The sequence below is a fragment of the Colletotrichum higginsianum genome, chromosome 1, assembly GCF_001672515.1.
Source record: "Colletotrichum higginsianum IMI 349063 chromosome 1, whole genome shotgun sequence".
In the NCBI taxonomy this organism is placed as follows: domain Eukaryota; kingdom Fungi; phylum Ascomycota; class Sordariomycetes; order Glomerellales; family Glomerellaceae; genus Colletotrichum; species Colletotrichum higginsianum.
Window position 1 is genome coordinate 3,027,962 of NC_030954.1, and position 27,765 is coordinate 3,055,726.

The 27,765-nt window shown below is 57.5% G+C and overlaps 10 protein-coding genes across 10 annotated transcripts; 5 read left to right on the forward strand and 5 right to left on the reverse strand.

The window, feature by feature from the left end:
- Positions 1–1,523: 1,523 nt before the first annotated feature.
- Positions 1,524–1,926, reverse strand: CH63R_00931 (uncharacterized protein; the record flags this gene model as incomplete). Its single annotated transcript, XM_018295906.1, has 2 exons — positions 1,524–1,615; positions 1,674–1,926. The coding sequence occupies 2 exons, from the start codon at positions 1,924–1,926 to the stop codon at positions 1,524–1,526; spliced, it is 345 nt and encodes a 114-aa protein (XP_018164268.1).
- Positions 1,927–4,069: 2,143 nt separating this feature from the next.
- CH63R_00932 (choriogenin Hminor) lies at positions 4,070–7,833 on the forward strand (the record flags this gene model as incomplete). The annotated part of the gene is made up of 2 exons (XM_018295907.1): positions 4,070–5,533; positions 5,608–7,833. 2 exons carry the CDS (start codon positions 4,070–4,072, stop codon positions 7,831–7,833), a joined length of 3,690 nt encoding a protein of 1,229 aa, XP_018164269.1.
- A 1,360-nt stretch (positions 7,834–9,193) lies between these two features.
- Positions 9,194–10,906, reverse strand: CH63R_00933 (Snf2 family helicase; the record flags this gene model as incomplete). Its single annotated transcript, XM_018295908.1, has 2 exons — positions 9,194–9,847; positions 10,295–10,906. The coding sequence occupies 2 exons, from the start codon at positions 10,904–10,906 to the stop codon at positions 9,194–9,196; spliced, it is 1,266 nt and encodes a 421-aa protein (XP_018164270.1).
- A 324-nt stretch (positions 10,907–11,230) lies between these two features.
- On the reverse strand, positions 11,231–12,487 carry CH63R_00934 (uncharacterized protein; the record flags this gene model as incomplete). Its single annotated transcript, XM_018295909.1, has 2 exons — positions 11,231–12,205; positions 12,263–12,487. 2 exons carry the CDS (start codon positions 12,485–12,487, stop codon positions 11,231–11,233), a joined length of 1,200 nt encoding a protein of 399 aa, XP_018164271.1.
- A 983-nt stretch (positions 12,488–13,470) lies between these two features.
- CH63R_00935 (LSM domain-containing protein) lies at positions 13,471–13,925 on the forward strand (the record flags this gene model as incomplete). The annotated part of the gene is made up of 3 exons (XM_018295910.1): positions 13,471–13,498; positions 13,573–13,649; positions 13,731–13,925. The coding sequence occupies 3 exons, from the start codon at positions 13,471–13,473 to the stop codon at positions 13,923–13,925; spliced, it is 300 nt and encodes a 99-aa protein (XP_018164272.1).
- A 361-nt stretch (positions 13,926–14,286) lies between these two features.
- Positions 14,287–15,771, reverse strand: CH63R_00936 (Inosine-uridine preferring nucleoside hydrolase; the record flags this gene model as incomplete). The annotated part of the gene is made up of 4 exons (XM_018295911.1): positions 14,287–15,278; positions 15,347–15,516; positions 15,573–15,675; positions 15,732–15,771. The coding sequence occupies 4 exons, from the start codon at positions 15,769–15,771 to the stop codon at positions 14,287–14,289; spliced, it is 1,305 nt and encodes a 434-aa protein (XP_018164273.1).
- Positions 15,772–17,851: 2,080 nt separating this feature from the next.
- On the forward strand, positions 17,852–19,093 carry CH63R_00937 (uncharacterized protein; the record flags this gene model as incomplete). The annotated part of the gene is made up of 1 exon (XM_018295912.1): positions 17,852–19,093. The coding sequence occupies one exon, from the start codon at positions 17,852–17,854 to the stop codon at positions 19,091–19,093; it is 1,242 nt and encodes a 413-aa protein (XP_018164274.1).
- A 3,201-nt stretch (positions 19,094–22,294) lies between these two features.
- Positions 22,295–22,507, forward strand: CH63R_00938 (uncharacterized protein; the record flags this gene model as incomplete). Its single annotated transcript, XM_018295913.1, has 1 exon — positions 22,295–22,507. The coding sequence occupies one exon, from the start codon at positions 22,295–22,297 to the stop codon at positions 22,505–22,507; it is 213 nt and encodes a 70-aa protein (XP_018164275.1).
- Positions 22,508–22,833: 326 nt separating this feature from the next.
- CH63R_00939 (uncharacterized protein) lies at positions 22,834–23,515 on the reverse strand (the record flags this gene model as incomplete). Its single annotated transcript, XM_018295914.1, has 3 exons — positions 22,834–22,919; positions 23,094–23,257; positions 23,391–23,515. 3 exons carry the CDS (start codon positions 23,513–23,515, stop codon positions 22,834–22,836), a joined length of 375 nt encoding a protein of 124 aa, XP_018164276.1.
- A 2,517-nt stretch (positions 23,516–26,032) lies between these two features.
- On the forward strand, positions 26,033–27,325 carry CH63R_00940 (uncharacterized protein; the record flags this gene model as incomplete). The annotated part of the gene is made up of 1 exon (XM_018295915.1): positions 26,033–27,325. One exon carries the CDS (start codon positions 26,033–26,035, stop codon positions 27,323–27,325), a length of 1,293 nt encoding a protein of 430 aa, XP_018164277.1.
- Between the last annotated feature and the right edge of the window lie 440 nt (positions 27,326–27,765).

Here is a 27,765-nt window from a genome sequence, read left to right on the forward strand (position 1 = left end):
CCTGTTGGGAAACCCAACCTTGTGTCCGGATTGAGTAAAAGGCATATTAATCCGTACTCAGGGGGCTGGTAACACACGAGGTCCACGGAGGACACGGGACGTGGCGGATACGGTTTTCCTTTGTCGACACAACAACCCGGGCGCTTTCGTATTTCGTGGCTGGGGAGCGGAGTGTTGGTTTTCTGGTCGAGGTGGAAAGTGGATAGGAAGCGACATTGGAGAAAGTGTTCCGGGGACCGGGCGGTTTGTCGTCGTCGTCTGCGTCGTCTGCGTCGTCGTCGTCGTCGTGATCGCATCTCGGACTCGACGGCAGAGTTGCCCAGTACGCTAGCGACCGGTGGACAAGAAAAACGAAAGCAGGAAAATCATGGCAAAAAGTACCCGTTGCCGCAGGAACTGACCAACAAACCGGGCCAAGGCCTTTTTTCTTGCGTCGTTCTGTTGTTGGCCAAGGATGAGACGGCATCGCAGGAGGTCGGCACATTGTCCAATGGCTGGTGTCAAAATACGTAAAAAGTGCTCTTTTGGGGTATGCAGCATGGGTAAGGTTGTGCTGCGGCTTCGAGAAGAAAAGGTTGAGATGAGCCCTGTTTCCGATCACGTCACCGGGTCGCCGACATTGGACGAGGCGGCGACGGGAGACAGTTTCGGACGGTGCGAACATGTTCCTCAGCGCCGGGAAAGCAGGATTGAATTGATCGAATGACTTTAGAGCCATCAGGGTTGGACGTGGCAGGAGACGGGCAAGAGCATCGTGCAGACAAAGGCGTGTCAGAGTCAGATGATTGTTGCGATACGTATCTGTACCTGGTACACATCCTCTATACACTCTTTCCCCCCCGCACTGCCTTACCGATTAAATGAACGAATGAATGCCCAAGTACGATAGGAAGGAACAGTCAGCCCTCGTCAGCCATGCAAATTGCAGCTGGAAAGAGACACTCCCCCGCGAAGCCTTGCCGCCAGCACAGCACAGCTCGCTCGCCTTACCTACCTAACCTGCCCAGCACTCTGTCTTCCCTTGTTTCCACCTGTCTCGATGCTGCGGACTTCAAACATTTGCATATTCTTGTTCCAGATCCCAACAAGGAACCAACTCAGCCACACTAACTCGACCGACAGTAGGCACCTCGCAGCAACTCATTCCCAACGGCTGCCCTCCTCCAATCAACCATTGCACGAGTTGACGTTCCAACTTTCTTTACTTTCTCCTCACATACCCCCCCTTTATTGTCTGAATATGACGGGTGGCTGATGCGAATGCGGGCTGACGCCAACCTCCAACGGGGGGCCTATTTCTTGGGTCCAAGCAGCCAAGGGGAGAGTCTTGTCAGGGGTGAGGGATGTTGTTGGCATTGACGTCTCAATTGAGGGGAAAAGTCCCCCCAGGACTTGTGCCGCCTTGGCTACCTAAGAATCTCAGTTCGCAACTTCCTAAGAAAAGCAAGCGGACCGACCATCAGAAACCTGAATGCCAGCTCCGGGATGTGCAGGTGCTCAGTTCGTTCAGGTGTGCACATGATTTATTGCTGTGGCCAAACTAGCAAACGGTAATACAATGCAATGCGCACCGTTTCGTCCGCAGCACCACGCACCCACGCGTCTTGAATTGCGTCTACACTACAGATAGCTAGGTACTTGCGGTAGGTACGCTGTACTGCCAGACCACCCACCTACGGCCGGCAGACCGGGCATTCGCTGCGACGGTACGCGATACTGGGCCAGGGGGAGGGCACTGACAAGACCCCGTGTTTCCGGTTTCTCGGGGTCGGTGCCCAATCGCAGGCCGCCGCTGCGGCGCAGAGCCTGGCCAGCGTCGCACCCGAGGGACTCGAACTCGAAAGCTGGTCTCTGGGGGAGTCTGGAATATCCGAACCTGCAAGCACAGAGAGAATTGCCCGAAGGTCGTTGTTTCCTGGCTTGCATCGCGCAGTGGCCGGTTCCGCTGTCATGGGGGATCGCCTGACCTCTTGTTTTATGTATTCGGCTCAGTAGTGAGGATATACGAAACCACAGATTTAGATGTGGTGGCACACGGCATCCACACTCACCTGAGAAAGAGAGAGCGAGAGAGAGAAATAGGAGAGGTTCGTTCCCCTCTTCCAATTCCAGCATACGAAGTGCGTTATGAGGGAAATCAAAGGCAGGCCCATCGCAATTGCACGGCACTGCCGGGTGCCTAGCTCGCCATCGCCAGCGCCCGGGAGTTGGAGATGCTTCTCTCCTTTCCTCCCCCCGCCATGTTTCCGTACTAGTGCAGACTAGGCAGAGTGAACCTGGGTTTGGAGATGAGGGGCTTGGAGTCCTGAGAGTCCGACTACTATCCGTACTGCAATACATTGCTTACCACCACCGAGGAATGGTGGAATCGAAGCCTCAAACGGTCACATCGTCTTTGCCTGCCGATCCAAATGGCCACTGCCGCCCCTCCCCCCCTTTCGCCTCTCGTTCACGTCTTGTGTTTCGTTCCCATTCTTTTACGCCCTCTGGTCCTCTGATCTCTGGTCCTATGATTCCCCTCTCCCTCTCCCTTTCCCTCTCTAGTGCGTGTCCCTCCATGTCTGCCGGTCCCCACTCCATTCGCAAAAAACGTCATCCCTCAGTCGAATCACCCCTAAAAAAAAAATACCACACTAAGGCTGGCCCTTGAGTCCCAAGGTCCTCCCAATGTATGTCTTTGTGTGTGTGTGTGTGTGTGCGCACAAAGGGAGGTACGGCGGTACATTGAGAGGGTACGTACCTTTTCCAGTCAAGGGACGCTTGGGTAGTCCATGAAGCAGAGCATGGAGCAGCATGTGTGGAGCCGAAGAACTGCGTGTAAATCCCCACTTATTCTTTTTTCTCTCTCTCTCTCACTCTTTCTCAAAAAAAAAAAAAAAAAAAAGGAGCCGGCCGGCCGGCTGATGGAGAAGACGACAAAGACGGATCTGTTCGAACAAGAGAAGCACTTCCAGGACTTCCCTTGCAGCAGTGGAACATCTCATCCACTTCCCATGTCTATCATCAGAGACTCTCTCCAGAAAAAAAAATAAGGCCAAGGTAGGCAAGGTACCTGACAATACGCACCCTGTCTTTCTCGTTCCCCCCTTTTTCCCTGAGCTCACCCTACCTCCCGTTGTACCTCGCCAACTTACGTATCCATTCACTGCTCTGCCGTTTACACCCACTACCCAGTCTACGCTATTCGTACTTGACCCTCTCTCCTAGGACTATTCCATAACACGGTGCCGCCAAACTACGCGTAACGGCCCCCCGTTCCCATCCCCATCCCCATCCGTCTCTGCCATCAAACCACCTCAGCTCGCCCAGCTCAGCCCAGCTCAGCACAGTACAGCACACGCAACCTGCGTCGACAGACGGAAAGCAAAGCCTCACTCACACTCATACGCCAGGTAATTAGTCCTCCCTCCCACGCCCTTGGCATCTTGGTCTATCCGTACCGTCTATCCGTAGCTTGTACACACAATACACTACATTACACTATGCATATGGATACACTCACTACCTTTGCCTGTGCACGCCATTCCCACCCCATCCCGTCGTCCCATTCCCACTTGTCAAGGAACAAGGTCTCAGTCCCGCAGTCGCCGTCTCTCCTTTGGAACCTTGGTCCGCTTGCTGCCTTTCTGCTGCCCTTTGTTTGAACTCATAATACCCGCCGCCGCCCGCCCGTTCGTTCCCTCCTCCCGGAAGTCTGCTTTACACTATCTATTCCTGGACTGGACTGGACTGGACCGGACTGTTTGGTTCCTCTCATTGCCGCGCAAGAAAGAAAGAAAGAAACCCCCCAAGAGAAAAGAGAGGGTAAAGGAAAAAAAAAAAGAAGACCGCTAGTCAACTGTCAGCTGCGAGATCACTCCTTCAGCTCCTTCTCACGCTTTCCCCCCCCCCCCCCCCCCCCCCTCTCTCTCAGCCCGTCCAGGCGTCAACGACAACGCCGCTGCCGCCGCCTTTCTTACTTGCGCCGCAGTTGAGGGTGACATCCCACGCCAGACCCAGACCGAGGAACTAGACTAAGCACAAAAAAAAAAAAAAGAGACTGAAAGACGAGCCCGCTGCTGACCGCCCCATGTTGCCCAACATGACGTCGAGTAAGTTGTCGGTTTCTCGCGCTTCCATTAAATCTTCTTTGGGCCACTTCTCCTTCTCTTCCTCCCAAACCAACCTCGCCGACCCAATCTCGCCCAAAGCCCGCCGCAAGAGACATCACAGCGTATCCGAGCCCCTATACGAGCAGCAACAACAGCAGCAGCAGCAGCAGCAGCAGCAACAACAACAATACCAAAATCAGCATCGGCTACAACCAACCGCTCTCGGAGGCTCCGGCCGCGAAGACGCCAACAGTTACACGCCCACCCGCCCGCAGCCGCCCGCATCCCCGAAACGATCACAGACCGACACCTCGGTCAACTCTCCCACGACTGCTGCCAAGATCAACGGCGGAAACCCGTCCCTGAAGGTTCCAGAGGACCAGACACCCGCCGCCGAGCCAGTGCTCATCGCTCCCGTTCCCACTCGACCCCCCAACAACAGAAAATCCCGGTCTTGGGGGCACCGTCTGTCTGCTCTGTTTCCCTCGCTCATCGTCCAACCGACAGATCTACCCCAAACACAATCTCAGCCGCAGCAGCAGCAGCAGCAACAACAGCAGCAGCAACAGCTCCCGGTCCACCGCAAATCGCTGCCCTCCGACACGCCCGCCTCTCCCTCCGATAGCGCTCCCTCTTACCACACGACTGGTAATCCCACCGTCCGGCCTGTGACGAGCTCAGGTCTCGGTCTCGGAATCGTCTCTCCCATCGCCGACGACGACGACGACGACAACTACCTCAACCTGCCTCCTCCCACTCCTCCCTCTGATGCACCGCCTCCTGTTCCTAGAAAAGTCGCCCCCGCACCTCTACACCTTTCAATACGAACAACGACAGCAACAGCACACTCTTCAGCCGATCAACCCATGATCTCTCCTCCCCAAGCTTACTCGCCTGCCTCTCTAGACATGCTGGCCACTCCTCCGCCGCCCTCCGAGGCGCCGCCCCCCGTGCCAGCCAAGCTGCGAAAGGACAGGCACCTCCCGACCACACCGCCAGTACCGCAAACCAACGACGGCTCGCCCGTATCACAGCCCGAGACGACGCCGCCCGCCAAGTTGAGAAAGGAGGTCGCCGAGCCTAGAAAGCGAAGCAGCTCCTTCCTCGAGAACCGGAAATCGTCGTTCCCCATGCTGGGCGTCCGCGCTCCGTCGCCCGGTCCGGATGCGCGAGGCAGAAGCACATCCGTCACCCCGCCCGGCGGCCGGACCAACACTGGAAGCTCGCAGAATACTCTCCCGACCCATAGGTCCAACGACAGTCAGAGCCCGACCCGCGACGAGAGGCGCGGACGGCTGCGCAGGAGCTGGCTGCCTGGCGGAGGAAGATCGCGATCGAACTCGCAGGATGTCACTGCCGCCAGCAACAGCTCCCAGGCGTGGGTGCTGTCGCCCGACACGCCCGGCGAATACAACACATCGTTTTTGCTCAATGCGGAAAAGGTAAGCTTTCTCATGGCGACGGCCGGCGCATGGTTCGGACGAAGGGGGGAAGGCTAATCACACTCAACCGCCAGGTCCCGGAACTGTGGAACGAGAACGGCAACGTCTACGTTTACCTCCAGCCCAGGAGCAGCAACGCCGGGCCGTCCTTCAAGGTGCCCAGCTTTTCCATCATCAACTCGGTCATCTTCAACGAGCTCATCCAGGCCGAAATGGCCTCGCCGACTAGCAGGAGCAGGGCGAAGAGTTTCGGAGGCCGGGACAGCCTTTCGGTGGACGACGCGCGGTCCGGCGGCTCACCCCCACTGGAAAGCTACGACGGCCCCGGCGACCTGAGGCTCTATCTGCCGGCGACGCCCCCGCAATACACGCAACCGGGCAACGGCCAGCTCTCGGCGCCGGGGCCGCAGCTCCGCGCCGACGTCGACCGACTGATTTCCGTCCGCAACCTTTTCGCGTTCTTGACCGGCCAGCCGCTGGTGGCCACCAAGGCGCACCCCACCACTTTCGCGGCGTTTCTGCAGATCGCGAAGCTGCTCAAGGAGTACGGCTTCACCAACGCTGACGGCTCCTCCTTCGGCGAGGCCGTCGACCTAAGCTTTGGCTTCTTCATGGAGCAGCTATCGCTCGCCGATGTCCGCCACAGCCGCGAGAAGACGCTCGAGTCGCTGATCCTGGGAGAGTCCATGAGGTCGATGGAACTCTACAACGAGGCCTTCGCGCACGCCGTGGGCAAGTACACGGCGATCCTCGACCTGCGCTCGCCGCTTTTCGAGCAGATCTCCCTCTATACGAGGCAGCGCCTCGAGCGCGCGCATCTGGACCTCGTCAACCGGCAGCACAACGTCAACGTCAGGCTCGAGCAGTTCGAGTTCCCGTCAATATTCGCGGGTGTCGCAAGCTCCACCTCAAGCGCCGAGCTGAAGGCCATCCGGTTCAAGGTCTGGCAGAAGCACTTCAACAAGATGAGGCAGTTCGTCCTGGGGTACTACAAGAACAACTTTGGCGCCTGGCCGCCCAAGGCCAGCAGCAAGAAGAACCCCTTCTCCGAGAGCGGCCTCAACCGCCTCGTGCTGAAGGCCCTCTACTCCGACATGTGCGCGCTGTACGACCTCCTCGTGGACCGCGAGAACATCACCACCAGGGTCATGGACGGGAACGCCGACGACGAGTCCGGCAAGACGACTGACCCGCCCACGATTGTCAACCTGCGCAAGATGCTCACCGAGTTCGACAACTCGACACCCCCCGTCCTGCCGCCCATCCCCTTCGACGTCCCGAAGCTGCCCACGATGACGGCCATCCTCGAGACGTACGACACCATGTCGGCCAAGGAGCAGGCCCGGTTCGACCGCAAGATCAAGGAGCACGAGCTGACGCTCGTCCTCCAGAAGGCGTACAACTGGGACGCCAACAGCGTCAACATCCCCTTCCTCACCGAGTTCAAGGACTTTGAGCAGCACGAGGCCAAGGGCAAGAGCGCGGCCGACCTGGCGGACCAGCGCATCGGCTACTGGCTCTTTCTCTACGTCGTTCTCCAGTCGCTGCCGATGCTCGTCGTCGACGCGCCGAACCTGCGCTTCAGCGAGGCCGTCGAGTACTTCCTGTGCGAGCCGCCCATGGGCAACCTGCCTTGGCTCGAGGACGCGCGCCAGGTCCGCAAGATGTGGTACGAGGTCTCGGGCGGCAACGGCTACGTCGAGCTCTCGGCCGACAGTGTCCTGTTCAGCGTCGAGGCCGTGTACCACCGCAGCCACTGCTGGCTGGCCGCCAAGGAGTGGGAGGGCCTCGACGGCGCCGAGGCCCCGCCCCCACAGGACGCTGGCATGTCCCCGCTGGAGCCGCCCCGACCCGTATTCCCCGGCCCGGACGGCATCGTCGGCGGCCCCTCGTCCGGCACCCCGCCCACACCCGGGTCCCCACAGTCCCACCTGCGGCCGCGCAACGTCTCGCCGGGAGGACGCCAGCTCGGCAACCGCAGCGCGCACCGGTCCAGCATGATCTTCGGCCTCGAGCCCGTGCCGTTCGATGAGGGCATGCCGGGCGACCGCAGCTCGCGCATCGGCGCCGCCGGCAGCAGCGCGCGGAGCAGCTCGGCCGGGTCGCGCCCCCTGAGCATGGTCATGCCGCGCACGCCCTCGGCCACGAACCTGCGCAACCAGTCCGTTGACCACACCGCCGCCGCCGCCGCCTATGCGCCGCAGGAGGCCGCCGCGACGTCGACCATGACGTTTGACGACATCCTCGGGGGAGGCGAGGAGAAGAAGACGACCAAGAAGAAGAAGGGCAAGTTTTTCTGAGCGAGAAGACGCGCACGACTTTGTCATGCGTCGTGCATATTGCGTACCCTCCCACCAGAATCGGGGGGAAAGGCAAAGCTGTATTTATACCTTCACATAATCTTGTGTGCGTGTGTGTTTGGTTGTTTCTCTGTCTTCCTCGGCCCCCTCGCTGGGGGTGTGTGTCGTCGATTTGGACATATTTGCATAAAAAGAAGAAAAAAGGGGGCGAACAGCGGTAACTTTTTTTGATTTTGATATTCTTTTACGATTACGGGAGAGATCAGACGCCATTTATTTACCCTCAGGTGCCTGGGCATAAAATGGAGATGTTGCATTGGCCTTGTTTTGAACGGATATGACCAAGGTGCACAGAGAGAAAGAGAGAAACGGGGAGAAGAAGACAACATTTGCATTCTACAGAGATCAGATCAAGCGGCCTCTCTCTGTTTTTTGAGGGGTGATGAATTGGATTGGACTAGCTTTTGTCTCTCACTACACTAGATCAATAATGATATCTGCCTTGGCGGATAGAGGCGAGGGGAGAAGGGAGGGGGAGGTAGTTACTGAAATACAGAACAGTGTCTTCTGGATGCACATGAATCCTTTCCAGGTGACTGCAGTCGTGAGACTTTTGATATAATTATGAGCACACTAGGGTTTTGTTTTCCTAGCTCAGATATGACAGGACAAGATATGTTATGCCTCTTTAGCTGCTTGTGCGACAGAATAAGCTATCTAGCGTAGTTGAGACAAGGGACGAATTAAGACAAGGGTTAGGATTAAGGCAATAAAGTAGGATTAAGTAAAGATAAGGTTACAATGAGGAAGGAGAAGAGGACAATCTATGTAAGAAGTATAATAAAAGGTAAAGGTTAGGATTAAGAGTAAGACATAAGGTAGGATTTAGAGAAAGACTAAGATTACAATGTAGAGTAGGATAAAGGGCAAGACAAAGAGCTGCAAAATAATGAATAGGACAAGTAACATAGAAGGCAAGAAAGACTACACCTTTTAGAGACATTACAGTAGAATAATGAATAAAGGACGGATTGATTAGACAATAGAAATGCCCTCTAGAGAGGCCATATCCTAAGTTAACGGATGCTACATTACAAGAAAACTTGTGTCTTTAAGACAGTCTATAGGCTGCGCGGTATCATTTCCCTCCTTTGAACGCCTATCAGGGTATCATTTGCGAAATATCATGCACCCCCCCCCTTCCATTCACCCAATCACCCTCTCTCCATGACGATCATTTTCCAGAGTTGCCCTTTCTCTCATCCACACGGCGTGACCTTTTTCATTTCAAGATCATGTCTCCCCACGTCGCATCGCGACTCCAACACCCTCGCGCCCAGCCACCCTCGTCCATCATCGCTCATACGCCCCCCGCCACCCATTTGTCTAACAGCCCGACGTTCCACTCCCTAAACACCCGCTCGCCCGGCGGGAGCAGCTCGCCGCTCGCCCGCAACGCCTCGGCCGCGCCGGCGATCTCCGCCAACGGCAGGGTGACCTCCTGGACGTCCGAAGTCATGGACTCGAGCATCGCGTCGGCCTCGGCCTGCGGGATCTCGCGGTACAGCAGCTTGATCGCGGGGCGCGGCGCGGCGCCGCGGCAGCGGGACGAGGCGTAGGTAATGTTAGCGTTGAGGATCCACAGGTGCAGGGCGGGCGGTGACGGTGATGATTTCGCATCGTCGTCGTCGTCGGCGGCGGCGGCGTCCTGGTGTGACGGCTGGAACGCGGGTACGACGACAGACTTGGACGAGCCGGAGCGCGAGAGTGTGGCGATCAGGGTCGCGGCCAGGCACTCGGAGCTGTTGGGGGCCGCGCCAGGCGACGTCGTGCGGCACGATACGCGCCACTTGAGCAGGACGACGGACGATGTGGCGACGTTGAAGAAGCCAATGTGCGCTGCGCAGCCCGAGCAGGACACATAGAGCGTCCGTGGAGGCGGGTCGGATGCGCGGGCGAGGATGGCCGAGCTGGTGATGTCTGATGCCGCGCCAGGGGACGGAGACTGGGAGAACTGAGAAGGGGAACGGTAAGTAAAAAGAAACGGAAGTGAAGGTAGGGGGCAAGCCAGGCGCAGTCGCGAAGTTCGCATTCATCTGTCCCTCGTTGTAATCCCAGGGCTCCCACGACTCTGGGAGACCCTAGCGAAAGGCAAGAGGGCCGTCTTCGACCTTGCGGACCAAACCCGTCTACTCCTCCAGAGAAGGAGAGGGCAGAGGTTTTGGTCCACCAGGAAGCCTGCGCGGGGCAGGGACGACGAGTGGATAATTCATCTCGGGACGAGGTATCGGTGGCCACATCACTGAGCGGCAGCCGGAGCCGCCGATATGGCCGCCTTCTTAAAGCCCCTGGTCGTGTGAAGTGTAAAGCGGGGATTGGGTTATCATGGGGGGGAGGGCAGATATGGAGAGAGGGTCGAGAAAAACAGAAGAGAAAGAAAAGGAGACAGAATGCCCTTTACCTTTAGACCCGCGCAGTCAGACTCGCGAAACAAAAACGAGGTGAGGTCTACCATTCCAACGCCGGGCTGCGCCGCGATGCTCGAGCCGGCACCGTAGCCGCGCTTAGCCAGGTGCTCGTGATCGGCGGCGCGCTCGTCGTCCGTAGTCGGCTTGTGGCAGTGCCAGAAGTCCATCATCTCGGCCCAGTTCTCGCTCGGCAAGTCCTTCCACTCCTGCGCCGTACCCTCCGACACCAGGGCCGCGGCGCAGCGCCTGCATGCCACGGCGGAGCCCGGGGCTAGGTCCGGCGCCGTCCATGGCACGGGCTCGTCGTGCAGGTTGCGCGTCGCGGGGGCGGAGGCGTTGTCGTCGGTTGAGAGAGGTAGCCGCCACGAAATTGCACGTGAGGTTGGCGGTGGTGCGGGTAGCGCGGCGCCTTGAGCCTGGACTCTACCTGGGAGTGGGAAGGCGATTTGGGCGCCCGCGTGTTGAAGCTGGAGGGTCGCGCCGTCGGGCGTGACGAGTCCTCGTGTGTGATTACCTGCGGGAGCGGGGAGGGAGACCGCGACGGAGAGCTGGCGGATGTTTGTAAGCAGCTCCGCGTAGATGCTTGGCGTTTCTTGAGACGGCATCGCGCCGGCTGGAAGAGGTGGTTGTCGGGGGAACTGAAGTTTCGCGCGAGTGAGTTGCGAGGTGGGAGGTGGGAGGTAGTCCGGATGAGCGGTCGGATGAGATCGGTCGTATTTGAATTTGAGATGGAAGTGACGAAGAGACGAAGTGACAATGGAGTGGGGCCGGTACAGCGGAGTACCTAGAACGTCGTCCCTAAAACTTAGCGCAATTTTTGTCTGTTACAGTGTTTAGCACTCTGTTGTCATCAGATGATGCCATGTATTGTCATAACAACAGCGTTTATGTTGACAGACCAGAGATCCTGTTCTATTCCGGGTGCCCTGTCAAGCACCGGTGCGATCCGACGGCCTCGCGTGTAGCTCGTAGTCTGGTGCCGGCACAGTCATATCAACGCCATGCATGTCCCCGTGGCCTCCCATCGGTCCCAGCTCAATGTCTTCGTCGGACCCTGGTGATGCCCCGGACCCCCTCGGGCTCCTTCTCCCACTCATGTTCATTCCGATCGGGTCAACCCTCGAGTAGGGCGGCAGTTCGTCGTCGACGCTGTTCGGATCATGCTCCCTGTGAACGGGCGCGTCTCGTCGGTTTCGTCTGTTTTCTCCCAACCCTGCGACCGCCACTGGCACTGCGCCCGGCTCCGGCTCCGGCTCTGGAGGATAGAGCTCCGGCCGCTGCAGTCGCTGCCACATGAAGATAGAACCGAAATACGCCAGCAAGCTGAACAGGTGACTACCGAACGCACACCATGTCATGGCCTTGAAAGAAGTGCCTGCCGAGTGGTATTCGAAAACGCTCTCGTACTTCCCGAGCACGGCATTCGCCTTCAAGGCGGATGCTGTCGTCAAGGCCGAGGCGACCAGCAGCGCAATCGCCGCGAGAGCTTGCGTACATGCCATGACGCGCCAGGTGTTGAGCTTGATTACGATCGAATTCCTCTTGACGAAGCCGTGCCACATCCACGCCCCAAGAGACAGAACCAAGAAGACGACGTAGGAGGCGACCGCGTCGCGCGACGAGGTTATCGTGGCGGCGGAAGACAAGTCGACGTCTTCCAGGCCCTCAAACATGCCTTCCACGCCCGCGCCATAATACGCACCGGCCGTCTCGACCAGTTTGATTTCGATTTCGTTCATAATGTTGCCGAGGTTGAAGGGGCTGCCAGGCTTCCGGTGGATGCAGCCGCCCTGTGCGAAGTCGTTGTTATTGTTGTGCTCGCTGTAGCAGGTGCTGCTAAGAAACCAGCTCACGACGAAGGTGCTTTGGAGCCCCGTATCGCTGCGACGGTATGCTGCCGACCACTGAATCGCGTTTCAGCGCCGGTAGAGGATTGTCAGGGGACACCGGTCTCGACTCACCGTGACGAGGTGCGAATCTTCGCTCATGGTGGTGGTCGCCCAGCCCTCGTTGCTCCTCGTCCAGCCGCCGACGCAAAGGGCGATGATGACCGCCACGGCGAAGAAGTCAAAGAAGAAGGCGCTCATGATCAGCCGACGCCTAATCTTCTTCTCCTCGTGCCGCTCGAAAATGTACTTTGGGCCGCCGCTGGACCTGTCGTCGTCGTCGTCGTCGGGCGCGTTCATTTTGGAGGGCGGGACTTTGCGGTCCACGCATTATATGGCCGGGATAAGGACCTGGAAACTCTCAAGACATTCAGCAACGTCCCGGCCTCCGTTTAAAGCCTTCATGATCCGAAGTCGCGGGGGGTATGAGGGCTGAGGCAGGGTAGGTATTAAAGCACAGAACGGGTGCGCCACTCGACCGCGCGCATGAAAGCCCAGGTAGGGGTCGTCGCCCAGTGACTATGGCAAGACAGGAGAAGCTGTGCGGCGCAGCAGGAGATGCAATCTTCCTGACTGCAGTTTCTGGCTAGAACGGTCTGAGGCCTGTCACATTGCCATATTGAGTGGTGACTTGGCGGTCACCTGCGATGATTGGGCGGCGAGACCTGCTCGGCATCAGGCCTGAGAACCCGGGAAGCGCCTATCTCAATTGGGAGATAATGGTTGAGGCGAGAAACCAGGGCAACAGGGCAAAGCGCCATCAATACCGACTGGACCTGGGAACAGCGGCGAGTTGGTGTAGCACGATTATCGACAGTCAATCTTGAAGGCGGATACAGATGGAGATCCTAGAGGGAGGATATTTGAAGGGGTTGGGGTCAAAAGGACGAGTGTGTTCAGTATCAGATCAGGTCAACGGTCTGGAATAGGGTGAGGTAGTACCTAAAGTCTGGGACGAGATGATAGCGCTGGCGCACGGACTAAGTGCAGGTTGAGCTTCCCGGGGGTCCTTACGGGCCGCCCAAGACGAAAACGGCTTAGCTCGGGAGCTCCAAGTTTCCCTCCACTCAGAATTCCGAATTTCATTGCTTGCTTCGTGGATTCAAACACTTGCGACACGACCGATATTCGAGCAACGCCAGGCGACTAGGCTCCCCCCCAAACACCGACACACGAACGCAACTCTTGAGAACGATACGTAACCGTTCACTTTGCGCTTTAACCAGCAAACTCGACTCTTGCAGAAAAGGCTCCCCCCGTCTCCCGTCCCACCCGCTGTAACAATGGCGACCCTTGGAGGTTACCTCAACAGTAGGTCCCCCATCCACGTTGTGGACGCCCTCTGTCTGCAGTATACACTGACGACGAGCCCCTCCCTCCCTCAGAGAAAGTCCTTATTGTGACTTCGGACTCGAGAATTCTTGTCGGCACCTTGGAGGCCGCAGACCAGTCCACCAACCTCGTAAGCTCCTCCAGAAACACAAACACAACCCCCACCCCCTCCATGTCACTGCTCCAAGCCAACACGCGTCTTGCGCCCTAGGTCCTCAGCGCCGCCCAGGAGCGAGTAATCCAGACCCCCGAGAGCGGAGAACCATCGGTCCAGGTACCCCTCGGCCTCTACCTCGTCCGGGGCGATAACGTTTGCACCATCGGCCTGGTGGACGAGGCACTAGACGACAGCATCAACTGGACCGAGGTCAAGGGCTCCGCCATTGGAGGGACCAAGCACGTATGAGCCGGCCCGAGCCATAGACGGGGGCTCTTATGGACAGAGTGGGCATTGTTCGAGTACATCACGGGTGTGGCTTTTCACTTTATTTATCACGAGCGGGATACCCGAGTGTTGGGACGACGTGAGCTTCCTGCTGCCACGAGGCACACACGCACACAGGCACACCACACACACACACACACGCAAAACAACGGCGTTAAATATGTTTGGGTTGGTAGAGAATGATATTGGGTTCCTACGGGGTATGCGCCTGCCTTTCCTCCATCTAAGAAAAAACCTCTATTTGCTAGTCTCGAAGTGCTGTTCTGCTGACGCGAGCGAACGAAAGGCATTACATCATGCACACGGGCTGCTCGTTTCCGTTCTAACCAAAGACCCTCTTCATCAGATCCAGCGCGAACAGCTCTTCGCCGGGGGACTCGACCATCCGGTTGATCCTGTTGCCCCTGCCGGTGCTGAGCCAGCCGCCCGTGTCGCCGGGGACCTCGGCCAGCGTCAGGACGTCGACGCCCTCGCTGGACTCGCTGGACTCGAGGGCCGCCTCGGTGTACTTGGCACGGATTCTGCCGTCGATGACGTGCATTCCGCGCGTCCACTGGCCCGTCGTCTCGATGCGGATGTCCTCGGGCTCCGCGACGGGCTTCCACTTGGGGTCCGACTGCGTCAGCAGGTACCATACCGTCAGGGGGTCGTGCAGAGAGAGGCCAGGTTCCTGTCCGTTGCCCTCCATGGAGTCGATCTTCTCAAAGGTCTTGGACATGAAGTGGTTGACCCATTGGCCAAGGGGGCTTCCGGCCTCCACGATAGGCTTGATGCGCTCCGTGAAGAAGTTCTTCATGAGCAGGTGGGGGGTGGTGATGTCGAGGGGGAAAAGCGTCAGCTTGAGCCTCCTGGACAGCTTGGCCGGATAGGGTGGGAGGGACGACTGCTTGTCCGAAATGGGCGGCATCGTCGAGCGCGGGGTGGGGGACGTCAGGGCGAAGACCCTGGCGGCCGCCACGGCGTCGGCAAAGGTGTTGAACTCGCCGACGGGCGTGATGTTTCCCTCGACGTGGACGGCACCGCCCATGACGCAGAGCTCCTTGACGCGGAGGAAAGTCTCGGGGTCCTCGGCGGCGGCGAGGGCGACGTTGGTCATCGGACCAACGACGCAGATGGAGATGGTGTTGGGAGGGTTCTCCTTGAGAATGCGGAGGATCTCCTTATGCGCGACCTGCTTGGCCGGCGTGAAGTACTTGGAGAAGGGCGACGGGTCGTGGTCGATGTTTTTTTCCGTATGGAAGAGCGACTTCCACCTGTCATCCGGGGTCAGGTGAGGGTGCTGCTCGTGGACGCCATGTAGGCCATCAAGTCCGTCTGTATAAGGTTAGAGGGTGTGCGTGTGCGCGCGCGTGTATACTTCAGATTCCTTGGACGCGTCTTACGGAAGTAGTCGGCGGCCAGCTCGTCGTCCTCCAGCGGGTGCTCGGCACCGACAGCCACGATGGGCTTGTAGGTCTTCAACGCCTCGAAGCCTTCGGGCTTGCCGTTCTCCTTGCGCCATGCAATCTCCTTCTCCAGCACGTGGAAGAGAGCAACGACGTTGCGCAAACAACTATGGGGAGTTAAAATACAGGGTGCGTATACGATCCCGAGCAGCGGCACGCATACCTCTGCAATGGCACGTTGCCGTATGTGACGGAGATCATCACGACCTCGAGGTCCTCGGGAGAGGCCGAGAGGGCCAGGAGCATAGCCAGGACATCATCGATACCTGTGTGAATGATGAGTATTCGTTTCGCCGGCTGCTTAGTGCCTACAGAGCCTCACCGGGATCGGAATCGATAATGACGCGGTTCTTGGGAGCCATGACTGTGAGATTCAACGAAATGCTGTATGCCTTGGATCAAGCGAGGGTTGTCGTGGGCGAAGATGGGTGGACAGTGACGTCTCGAATCCACCACAGTCAAACCTCTCACTAAGATAGTACCGTCTGACGGGTGATATAGGAAAACAGAGTTGATGAGTCAGTAGCGGACATCGGCGGATATGTGAGGTAAGCGGACGGAGATGACCGGTCCTAATCTTTTGCGTATCGCTCGAATCAGTGTGTGTGTGTGTGAGTGCGCTCACTGAAAAGTGTACAGTAGGTAGGGCCGCATAAAGAGAATTGTCAGTGACCAACCCCTCATTGTTAACGAACGTCGATGGTGGGGTGCAGGGCGCTAGGCCACTATCAGAACAAAGCCCAGAACAAAGCAGATCCATCGGGGGGGCTTGACTGCAAATTGTAACTCTTTGGGTCTTCCGACATTGGATGAGACACGGGAAGAAGGCCGGGAAGTAAAAAGCAGGGGCCGCAGGGTCGGGCCAGCGCATCTTGAAATGCGTACATCGTAGACACGTGAACCTGCCCGAAGCCTATCTATATTGGAACTCCGATTGTGGGTATGTGAAGCGTTCACGCATTCTGTAAGTATGGTAGGTTGCATGCCCGGGAATGACATTCCTTGAATCCGACTCAATTGGATTGGCAGCAAATCAGCAATCGACTTTTGCCCTGGCAACCCAGCCGGGGAACTCCCATTTGTTCATCCGTGTCCGTACTTCCTGCTGTTTGCTCAAACAGCATCCACCAAACCTAGCCAGCCAATCAATAGCCTATCGGTCACGTGAGATTAGCGTCCTTTTTTTCTTTGTGGACGCTTCTTTGTGGACGCAATCCCCTCTCTCTTGCCTCTTGCCTCCCCACGTGACGTCTCCGTCGGCCCCTTCTCCAATCTTACATTCCCCCGAGTCCGTGCTGGGACCCCCCAAAAAAAGGCGGACCTCTTGTGCCCTTCGACCCCGAGGAAACGTGAAGCTGTCACTTTTCGACGGTGATCGAGGAAATTACCTACTCAGCAACACCCCGGAGAGATAACCTCATCTACCTACCTACGGATATACTCATCTCAGCTCAGCCCGGGAAAAGTGAAGGCATAGCCCACGAAACCCTTCAAGCAGTAAGTGCAATCGCCTCTTTGAATTGCTTCTCAGCGTCAATGAGGCTCTTTCAATTACTCTCAATCCCCCCCATCTTACAACAAGACACATCATCCACATCCCTTCGCCCCCAAGCTTAGCCAGCTGTAAAACACATCCCTGGGGTCATTGTACACTAGGGGCCCTGCGGCGAAAAGGACACCAGTCCAATTCCCACTCTTGGGGATTCGGATGCATGTCGGGCGGCGTGGTGCAGTGCAGCAGCAGCTTGTCTTGTTGCAGCAGGCCCCCCGGACACTTTGCTTAGGTCCTCGAGAGGCTGAGCCAAAACCCGCCAATTGCTACTACTGTATCCCGTACTGGGCCACTGCCAGGCACGTCTGCTGAGAAGCCACCTGGTAACTTTTTTTTCGGCTGTCTCTCCTTGCCAAGCTGCCTGCATCTGAACACGACATCCGAGCCCAGGCCTGTCCGTCTTTCAACCGCGTGGTCGAAACGCCTCCTCAATCGCCTTTCTTCCCTCATCTCTTCCCTTTTTCCCCCTGCCTCTGCTTCACACCATCCACCTCGAGCATCGTCGCTCTCGCCCTTTCATCCCTAAACAGCCCATCAATTGTGCGCCCACATCTCCCTTGCGCACCCCTTCTCCATCTGTATGTCCCTGATCAGCATTTGCCTCCCAAAGGAGGTGGTGCCTCGGATCAACTCTTCCCGTTCGGAGCTCAACACAATTTGAACTTGATTGCTGACTTTACTGTCCCTCCCAAAGCTTCCAACCCTCTCCACGCCTTTCTCCATCAGGGAAACATCGAAACAGACAACTGTGACCCTCAACGGCACCCTGAGCTTGCGGCACTTGATCCGACAAGCTGTTGTCTTGCTGCACCGCATCTCCTAATAGGCACCACCCAACCACCCCCTAATATCTACCAACCGGCGCTGCTGCTGCCATCCAAACCGCAACAATGACGGCCTCAGACTTCTTGACCACCCAGACTGTGGGTGGCTACCTTGTCTGCTTCATGATCGCGGGTGGCTTCATCTACCACTACTCCAACAAGAACAAGCCTGCGCAGATTGCCAAGCAGGCAAAGGCCTATGTCGAACCCCGAAAGGATAATAACGCAAAGAAGCAGCGAAAGGCCGCCTTTGCTTCAAGCGCACAAAAGTCGACTGCCGAGGACAAGGCCTCATCAAGTGCAGTCGAGAGCAAATGGCTGAGCAATGACTCCAAAGAGGATGTTGATAACGCCGACTTTGCCAGGAGAATGGCCAGCATCAAGGAAGGCAAGAAGTTTGACGGCAAGTCTTCGGGAGACTCCAAGAAGAAGACCAAGTCTGTCAAGCAGTCCCGTGCCGCCGAGAAGAAGCCCGCCCAGGTTTCCGAAGAGAAGGAGCCCGCTCCCACTCCCACTCCCGCCGTTGAGGCTGTCGAGACCGTCGAGGACGTCGAAGAAAGCTCCTCTGCCGCTTCCCCCGAGCTCACGCCGGTCGACCCCAGCGGTGTCAGCGACATGCTCGAGCCTTCCGCCGGCGGACCCTCGGTCCTTCGCCTGACGGGTACTGACAAGGAGAAGCCCAAGGCCAAGAACCAGAAGGTCCCCGAGAAGGCCGAGACCAAGAAGCAGCGCCAGAACCGCCAGAAGGCCGAGGCCAAGAAGGCGGCTCGCGAGGAGGAGGAGAAGGAGCGCAAGGTCAAGCTCGAGAAGCAGCGCCGTGCCGCTCGCGAGGCTGCCGGCATTCCTGCTAAGGACGGCTCTCAATTCATGGCCAGCGTCAACGGCAACCAGTCCGCCTGGACTGCCGGCTCCCCCAACGGCGCATCCGCCAACGGTACTTCCCCAGCCGTCCAGCCTCTCGACACCTTCGAGGCCCCGGCCGACAACCGCACCGCCGCGCCTGCCGCCACCGCTCAGTCCTCCAACACCTGGATCTCGTCGCTTCCCTCGGAGGAGGAGCAGATCGAGCGTCTCAAGGAGGACGACGAGTGGAACACGGTTCCGGCCAAGTCGAAGAAGGCCAAGAAGGAGAACCGCACCCCTTCTCCTGAGCCTGCCAAGGCCGCCGCCGCTCCTGTTCAGTCTCGCCCCATTGCCCAAGCTGTCCAGAAGCCCGCGTCCAACGACAAGACGGCGAAGCCTGTTCAGTCCAACTTCGGATCCTTCTCCGCCCTCAGCACCGAGGAGGAGGAGGAGTGGGATGTATAAGCGGCTTCGGCCATGACGGACGTCATTCTCCAGGATATTCCGCCCTCAGACACGTGCTTCTAAATCGACGTCACATCCTGTTCGCGTAGTCTGACCATCACCTGTTATTCTAACTGTAAAATACCTCTCTTCCTGGAGTGCGGAACTACCACAAAAAAAAACCCTCATGCACCCCCTTCGGACGTCATGGAAGGACGCCAATCTCGGATCGATCGCGTTCCCGCGAGCCGGCGGCATGGTCGAGGACTGGCACATGGCTTGCCATGGCGCACACCACATAAACACAAAAAGATCTCAGCCACAGCACGAGGTCTGGAGTTGGGGGATAACATTGGCCAGCCGGCTGAGTGATTTGCACATGCTTTCTTTTTCTTTCCTTTCGACGTCGAGGTCGGCTATTATTGATGGATGGGGGGAGAGCAGTGTGGTGAAGGTGGAGGGAGGGTGACGCAGGATCACGACGTCTAACGAGGAAGTCGGGTTTGGACTCGGGTGGAAACAAACAAAATGCAACCTTTCCTCGGGGCAGAATCGGTTGAATCGCATGGGAACGGTCATGCGTCGGCACCTTTGATCGTTTTTGCGTTTAGCGCAGAATCACGCTAGATACTTTCAATGGGTTTTCTTCTCCCACGACCTCCCGCGGGTTGCCGGCGGCGGCGACTGTCTTTTTGATTGTCTTCGGACGTGCTTTTCTACCGGGGTGGTGCCGGCGCAAGTGGTGGCAAGAAATCTCCACGTTTTATGCCGCGTTGGCTCCATTGTTGTCGTCACGATCCGGACGGAGCGAAGGCAGCCCTCATGGGGGCGTGTTGGGTCATGAACGCGGCCCTCTCTACTTGCGAGAGAGACCGGGGTGATCCGTCCAGCGGGATATGCGCGAGGGTGACTCCGTCCGGTGTCATCCGGCCCCTCACCCATCCTCGTCTCCACCCGATCACCGTAACAAACTAGCTAGCCTACTCCGAGATCTTCCCTCGCGACTCGGGATTGACAATGCCGACGGCCGTGAGTGGTGGGAAGGAGAGTGAAGGAATGGAAGGGCAGAGGAAAGGGGAGGGATGGTGTATCCGTATGGTGTCGTTGACCGCCTTGCGAGGGCGATGGGCCACGATCCGGTCCCAGACATGCATGCATGGCAGCCGGGTCTGCATATGGGAATCCCGTGGTGCGTGGGGCTGCGACGGCCTCGAGGGGATCGGGATGCGTTGGACCTTTGGGAACTTGGGGGAGATTGGGGATCGGAGGGTCGGGGAGGTGGGAAGGGGAGCGATTTTCACATGCTGAAGTGCGTACGGAACGAAGCTCTAGAGCTGGGGAGAGCGGTTGCTATCACGGTGTGTGTGTGTGTGTGTGTGTGTGTGTGTGTGTGTGTGTGTGGCGTGGAAGTAATACACGAGCTACTTGCTCCCTTGCATGCGTCTTAACACTTTTCACACAGTGAAACGGGTGTCCGAAGCTGTCGTCGTCGGAAGTCACGAGGCACATGATTAGGGGGGGGGGGGTTGCCCGGCTAGAGGTTGGCGATGGGGCCTTTGCGGCGTGTCCATCCAGCGAGATGGGAAGTTTGGGGGCCAACGGGAGGAGAAAGGGGAGGGGGTGGAACACTTTGATGCGGGCAGGACGGATAAATGGATGATGGATGGTTCGCGTCGATCGATTGGAGGTTGGATCTGCGACGCGTGGGATTGAATTGCGTGTGCAATCCATCCGTATGGGGTAGGCGGAATGGGAAGTAAGGGACGGTGGTGGAGGGAGCTGACGATATTCGGAATGGATAGGAAGCAGGACGATATCCATCGATGCATCAACGCATTGGCGGGGAGGGGAGGAGGGGGGGCCAAGCCAGGACGCCGAGGGCTCGGTGACTTTGGGAGGAGGGGCGGGGGACGGAGCGCGTGGATGATGTGTTGACGTCGACAACCTAGAATTCCGCGCAGGAATCGACTGGGCAGAGGAAGTTCTGGTCATCTTGGCTGGAATATATGTATATTCTTGGGAGGGGCCACCTTTGGGGAAACCGGTGGGGAATTGCCGATATTGTCGTTTGTTCTCGGAGAGGCGGAGAGGGGGGGGGGGGGTAGAGAAGGAGGAGCGATATCACGATCCCATAGAATCAAGATGGATGATTCCAGCCCCTTGACTAGACTAGTACTAGTAGTTGACATTAACATATAGTTCCCATGTCACGGGGAATGGGGACTGTTGTTGACTTCCCCCAGATACTCCAGGCGAGGTCGGCGGCAGGGCTACGACGGAGAGAGGTTGTTGTGCCCGGTCCTGTTGGCGATCCCTCTCGGCCTCAGAAGTGCACTCGACCGGTGTGCGTGTTGATGGCAGCATGACATGTAAGTGCCCAGGTGCCTCTCTCTCTCTCTCTCTCTCTCTCTCTCTCTCTCTCTCTCTCTCTCTCTCTCTCTCTTTCTCTCTCTCTCTCTTTCTTTCTCGCCATGCTGGACCTTTCCTGCAGAAAAGAAAACAAGGGTTGGGGTAAAAAGGTTGTGGCTGGATGGCGGGGGAGGGGGAAGGGAGGAGCAGGAGTGGGATGGATGGATGTCAAATGGGTCACATCCGCGACTTCTTTCGGTGCTTTGTCCGCGGGGTTCTATTGGGAAGTTTGGCATGAGTGCTCTCGTCGAGGCTGGGCAATTCTGGGGTGTATTTCTTGCATGGTATCCGTCGTAGTCATACCTTGCTTGGATGGGGAGGTAGTCAATGCTCCGTCATTGCTCCCTCCGCTCCTCCCAGGTTCGTTCGGTTTGTCGTGTGGGCCATGGACCCAGCGACTTACACGCGGGTTTTCTATTTCTTCCTTTTTCTTTTCTTCTTCTTCTTCTCCGGCACAGGAACCCGTGGCAGATCGACGGTAGATTGCCGCAGACTTCGGTTTCATCATGCCGTCGCAGCGCGACCCAGCGCCCAGGGAGGCTAAACACGTTGCGCGGTGTAACTTAACCATCATTCCCCCCCCTGCCCTATTTGCTTGCTGGTATCCCAGCTGATCGGCTTCCCAGGCGAGAGGGTGGGCGTGGTTCTCCGTAGGCAGCGGGCGTGGGATGAAAAGGAGCCGGAGCCTGTTGGCCATCTCAGTGGGACCTGAGGGCGACTAGGGAGCGCTTTATCGATAGGCGTCCGTTGCCGAATGGTGATATTCCCTCCAGCAAGGGACCCTCGGCCACGCGCAGCAATGACGGGGCGAACATGCCAGCAAGGTTTGCGTTTGATCCGTCTGTCATCCAGCTGAGAAGCGTGCTGAGCAAATGGATGGCATTGAAGGCACGTCATCGGATCATCGAGCCATCGAGTCTCTGGCGGTGTGCATGGGCCGAGGAGTTCACGAATCACGAGGGCGTCGCCGAGGCGACGTCTTTCAAGTCCTGTCCTGTGAATCCCATCTGGCGCGCGAAACGCTGAGGCGTTTGTAGTGCGGCCTGCTGGTCTGGTCTTGTCTAGTCTTGTCTCCTTCATCTGCCACGACTGAGACAAGGCAAGACAGGAAGACGGGCTACGGAAACGCGAACCGCAGCGCTATCCGGTCCGTCTGGCGACTTTTGGCTTAGCAGAGAGGGTTCAGACGCTGCCGCCACCAGGCGTCGCGTCGTCTGCCCACTAGGACAGGCGGTCACAGCGGGGGACGCAGCGGGAGACGGAGCTCTGGTGGCCGTGAGACACTAACGGCCTCTGGCGGGGACTGACAGTTACCAACGGCGGAAATGGGAGAGCAATGGGAATTTCCCTCTTCACTTTTTCTTCTTCTTCTTCTTCTTCTTCTTCTTCTTCTTCTTCTTCTTCTTCTTGTTTCTTTGTACAGTTTCGTCTCGACAGGCTTGTGCTTTTAGTTATTAGTCTCTGATTTAGGTAGCCTTGGAGCACAGTCGCCCATACAAGTCGTACGTTGGATGACAAGTTAAGAGTGGCCCAATGTCAAGTCAAATGATGGCCGGTGGATCGTCGACGCCATTCCGTCAAAGGCCTCCCGCGGCAGAGGCGCGACACGAACATGCGGCGCAAATTGGCTGGGTTGCAGATTCATGGGTGCTCCTCCCTCCAACTCCGTGCTCCATCTCTGCCCGGGCGGCATTGGCCGTTGGGTCGTCGTCGTCGGGCTCAGAGAGACGAGGATAGGGGGTTTGCGGTAGATCGATAGAGTGCATAGCATTCAACCTCCAACACTGGTCAGATAGATCACTTTAGCAGTCGGAGGGGGTGGTCGTGTTCAGTCGTCGAAGGGGGAGGGGAGGGAGTAAAAGGGGACCTGGAGGGGCTTTGGGGGGAGAGGGGGGCATGTCCGAAGTACCGGGTACCTCTTTGACTATCCCACTTTGAACATTGCGCAAAGAGGACGATGGATGCCAGACTGCCAGACTGCCATACAGAGTAATGCCAGTCGGGTCTTGGCCCATTGGGATCTTCGGGCCACATGCTGTGTGCCCCGACGGACGGATGTGGAGGAGACTTTAGCGAACATGAGGATGCCTTGAGAGGATGGAGGCGTGCAAGAGAGGCTTTCCCTCTGAGGTTTTGCAGTTGCAGCCGCAGCCACAGAGACACCTAGTTGGGCTTGTGCGTTTGGCTAGACAAGAGGGACAGAATATTCGAGCAAGTTGGGGCCGGTGGAAACACTGGAAACACTGGGAACGTGCTGGACGAGGCATCGCTGCGATGCATTGCAATGCAATGCACACCTCCTCTCGCCCACCTTGTTCTTCCCGCCAAGCCCCCCTCCGACTCCTGGACTCTGGACTCTGGAGACGGGAGGTCGGGTAACCTTGCTCAGCAGCTCAAGTCGCGACGGGTGGGACGCAATGCGCAGCGGACCAAACAGCGCTCAGCGCCCCCGGCGCCGCGATGCAGGCACGAGGCACAGAGCTGCCCCGGATTGGTGTTTCTTGGTACCTGGCGGTCCGGAGAGGGAAGGTGAGGCGGCGCGTTCGCCTGTCAGTTGCAGCATGACCGACGCATCTTTTGCAGAGGCGTATCTGTCTGTCTGTGGTTGGAATGCATCGTTGTGTAGTTAGGTAGGTATGCATGTATGCCAACAGAGTACGGATACTGTCCACACTGCCACAAGGTGCTCCGAATGAGACCAAGATTGCAAGAACATGTCCCTCAGGTCCTACCCCCTGCGTCGCACACATCTCAACCATTGGCGCATTTGGCTCTGATTGCACCGTATCTGGGAGTGAGTGAGCGAGCGAGCGAGCGAGTGAATGCGTGCGCGCGTGCGTGAGTGCGTGCTGCTCGATCCATCGTCGGGGGTGTCACGGTGTCGAAGACCCGTCGCCTAACCCGTGGAGGGGACCGTAATCTCTCGCCGTCATCTGGTGGACGGATAAAGTGGACGTGACCACGGCTGGGGAATCAACAACAAAACACCACTGAGGGACCTGGAATGAAAGACGATCCAGGGACAATCCCAGGCTTAATTGAATAGGAGGCATTGGGCACTGGGCGCAGGGACAGGAAGCCAAAAGCCACACATGTGGAGAGAGAGAGAGACAGAGTGATAGGGAACACCACCCAGGCACAAAAAACCAACAAGTGTACCTGGTACTTGTCTTCGATCCCTTTCTTTCCTTCCCTTTCCCACCACACCTCACATCCCCCCCGGCCGTTCCTCCCACTTTCAATCGTCGCCCCGTTGGAATCCATAATTTTCCACGCCCCGGTCCCACTCCTAAGAACACCCCCGCCAATCCATGTCCACGCCTGTCGCTGCTGCTGGTCCTTCAACCCACTTTCCCCTTCGTTTCGTTCCAATTGATTGATGAATGAGAGAGACTCTGAGAGAGGTGGCCAGCACTTTCATTGCGCAACCCTCCGCCTCCCCTTCCTACCAGGCGCAGACTCGTGCTATTCATCTTCATTTCCGCCTTTCGATTCCCCTTCTCGATTTGTTTTTTCCGCCTCAATCCCTCTTCCTTTTGTTCCCCTCCTCCTCCTTTCCCGTCCCTGTATCTCACTTCCAATCTCCCAGTCTCCCACCCCCCCCAAACCACCCGATATACCGCCAGCGGATCCATCGTCTTGCGGTAGAGAGATCCGAGTGTATCCAGACGCCAGCGCCTATTCGCTCACGCGACGCAAGCCTCCGACCCGTCATCATCGTCTTCAACCATCATCTGGTCCTCCAAAATTGCCAGACCAACCGAAACCAAACCAACCCGTCCGTCCGTCCGTCCGCGCCCGCCCATCCATCCTGCATCCCGCATCTCGAATGCCGCCCTTGCGCTACGGTCCCATATCCCATTTCTCACACACTCTCTATTTCTCTCTATTTCTCTGTATCGCGCTCACGGCCTCACCTTCACACCCTGCTACTGCATAGTGTTAGACTTGGATAACACCGCATTGGACTGGTACTTGCACTGTTGGCGTACCGTGCTGCTCTCACACCCCTCGAAAACAGCACCGTCACTCAGCCTTGAAACCGCTTCCCTCGGCCAACACCAATCCTCGATACTTCCGGTACCCAGGGAGGTCGCACAGGCCGAGCCACTTTTAAAGCATTTGCGCCTCCGTACCGAAACTGTGTCTTGGGCCCTGCGCCGGTGATTCACTTCAATGGCGCTTTAAGCTTCCCCTCTGGCGCTGGCACGCGGTCCTTTCCTCTCCCTAAGCATCTCATCTCAGGTTCTTAGGCCGCTTTATCCTGTCTACCTCAGGGTACCGTTAACATCCGCATTGCCTGCTCGAGCTATACCTTCCCTGTGGTTCCTGTCACTTTTCTTTCGCACGTTGACATTTGTCTCCCACGCGAACCATTCGACACCACGGCGAAAACACACCCCGTCTATATTACCCCCATCCAACGACCAACACCACTTACCTCACGAACCCCCCTATCTGAGCTCTGCCTTCCATGTATACGTGGGCCTCCAGACACCGACTACACTCTAGACCTTCTCCCCGCGCCAGGGTTACGGCCCTTCCACAAACATGTCTTTACCAGTCGCCATTCAGTCGGCCATATTCTACTACCTCGCTTGTACGCCATGTAACGAGATGAAGGCCTTCCGGAAGGCCAAGAAAAAGGCCAAGGAAGACCGAGAGATCAAGAGGAAGATCGAGATGGAGCAGCCAGGGCTGTACCGCCATCCGGATCCCTTCCACACCAACCCCTTCTGGGCCGAGGAGATGGCTGCCGGTCCCCACCTACCCAAGAAGTCGGTAGGCAAGAACCCGAGCCAGAGAGGCCTGGCGAGTGCCGGCAGAACGAGCACCGCCGCGAGTTTTGGGCACGCCAGCACCGTCGCCGAGAGCACCATTCCCGCCACACCGACCACAAGCGCCGAGACTGCCCGGAAGCTCTCTGGCGATGCTTGGGACAGGGCCCTGTACCAGCGAGAGGACGAGGAGTTGTGGGGCCACAACCTGACCGGGATGGGCCACAAGCTCATGGACAACATCGCCAAGGCAGGAAACACCGCGGGCCGCTACGTCGAGGAGAAGCTGGGACTCGAAAAGCCCGTCACGGACGAGGACCGCGAGAACTTTTACCGTACGCCGAGAAACCCCCCCGTCAACGAATACCACCCGCCCATCGTAGGGAGCAAACCCTCTCGCCCGGACGCCCTCAAGTGGATGTTGCAACCGCCTCCGCCGGCCAAACTTATGGAGGGTCGCGTTCCCGTTGCTCGCACCGGGAGTACTAGCACTATCGGGAGCAGGAGGACGATGGCATCCGAAGAGCCTCCCCTGGACAGATTAGTCCGCGAAAAGGCGCTCAGAAAGAGGCTACGACAAGGGGAGAAGCCTCGCCTAGAAGAAACTCCTTCGGAGTCGGAATTGATCGACTCGCTTATCGGCGGACGGTCCCGGAGGACCACCGTTTCGAGCAGGGGCATGTCCACTCGCAGCCGAAGTCTCTCACTCGAATCTGAAGTATCTTCGGACGGCGAACTGGTGGAACGGCGGCGAATCGCCCGTGCCAGGCGCGTTCCCATGACCCCCGAGGAGACTTCTTCGGACGAGGACGACTTTGTCCAGCACCGCACCTGGGACTCGCTCGGAAAGTCAAGTCCTCAACGGCGGCCCAAGCTGGAAACGATTCGTAGCTCTCGTTCCACCACAAGACAGGCATTAAAGGCACGGCCAAACGGCACCAAGCCCGATGCTGTGAGCAAAGACAACTCTGACATCACACCCAAAGCGTCGGCCAACCCCATTATCGTCCTTAAAGTCGACGAAAACACACCGACCACTGTCACCACTCCCATGGCAGTATCATGACGTCCCTAAAATCTTGGACGAATGAACGGGTCTTATCAGCGCCCAGGGGCTTTCCCCCCTCCTCCTTCTTCGGGCCCCCTTTCCTTTTCTTGGGATCATCAACTACATTACTACTCCTGGGGAGGCATAGCGTTCAGGGATGGAGCATTTGCATTACTGGGACAAGGAATCGGCATCGGCGTTAAGAGATGTGTGCAATAGCAGAAAGCACACGGAATTTGGGCATCTAAAAGGTTCTTGGCTTGAAGTTTATACAAGGGCAACAATATATGGCCCTCCTTTTCATTCTTCGTTTCTCTAGCTCCTACACACTTGGCGACGCACAGAGTTGCGATGAAGCTTTTACCTCTTTTTCTCTTTTTTTCTTCTTCTCTTTTGTCATGGCATAGCTAGCAAGCAACAGCAGGAATACGAGGGTATATTTTCCTCTTCCCTGAAAC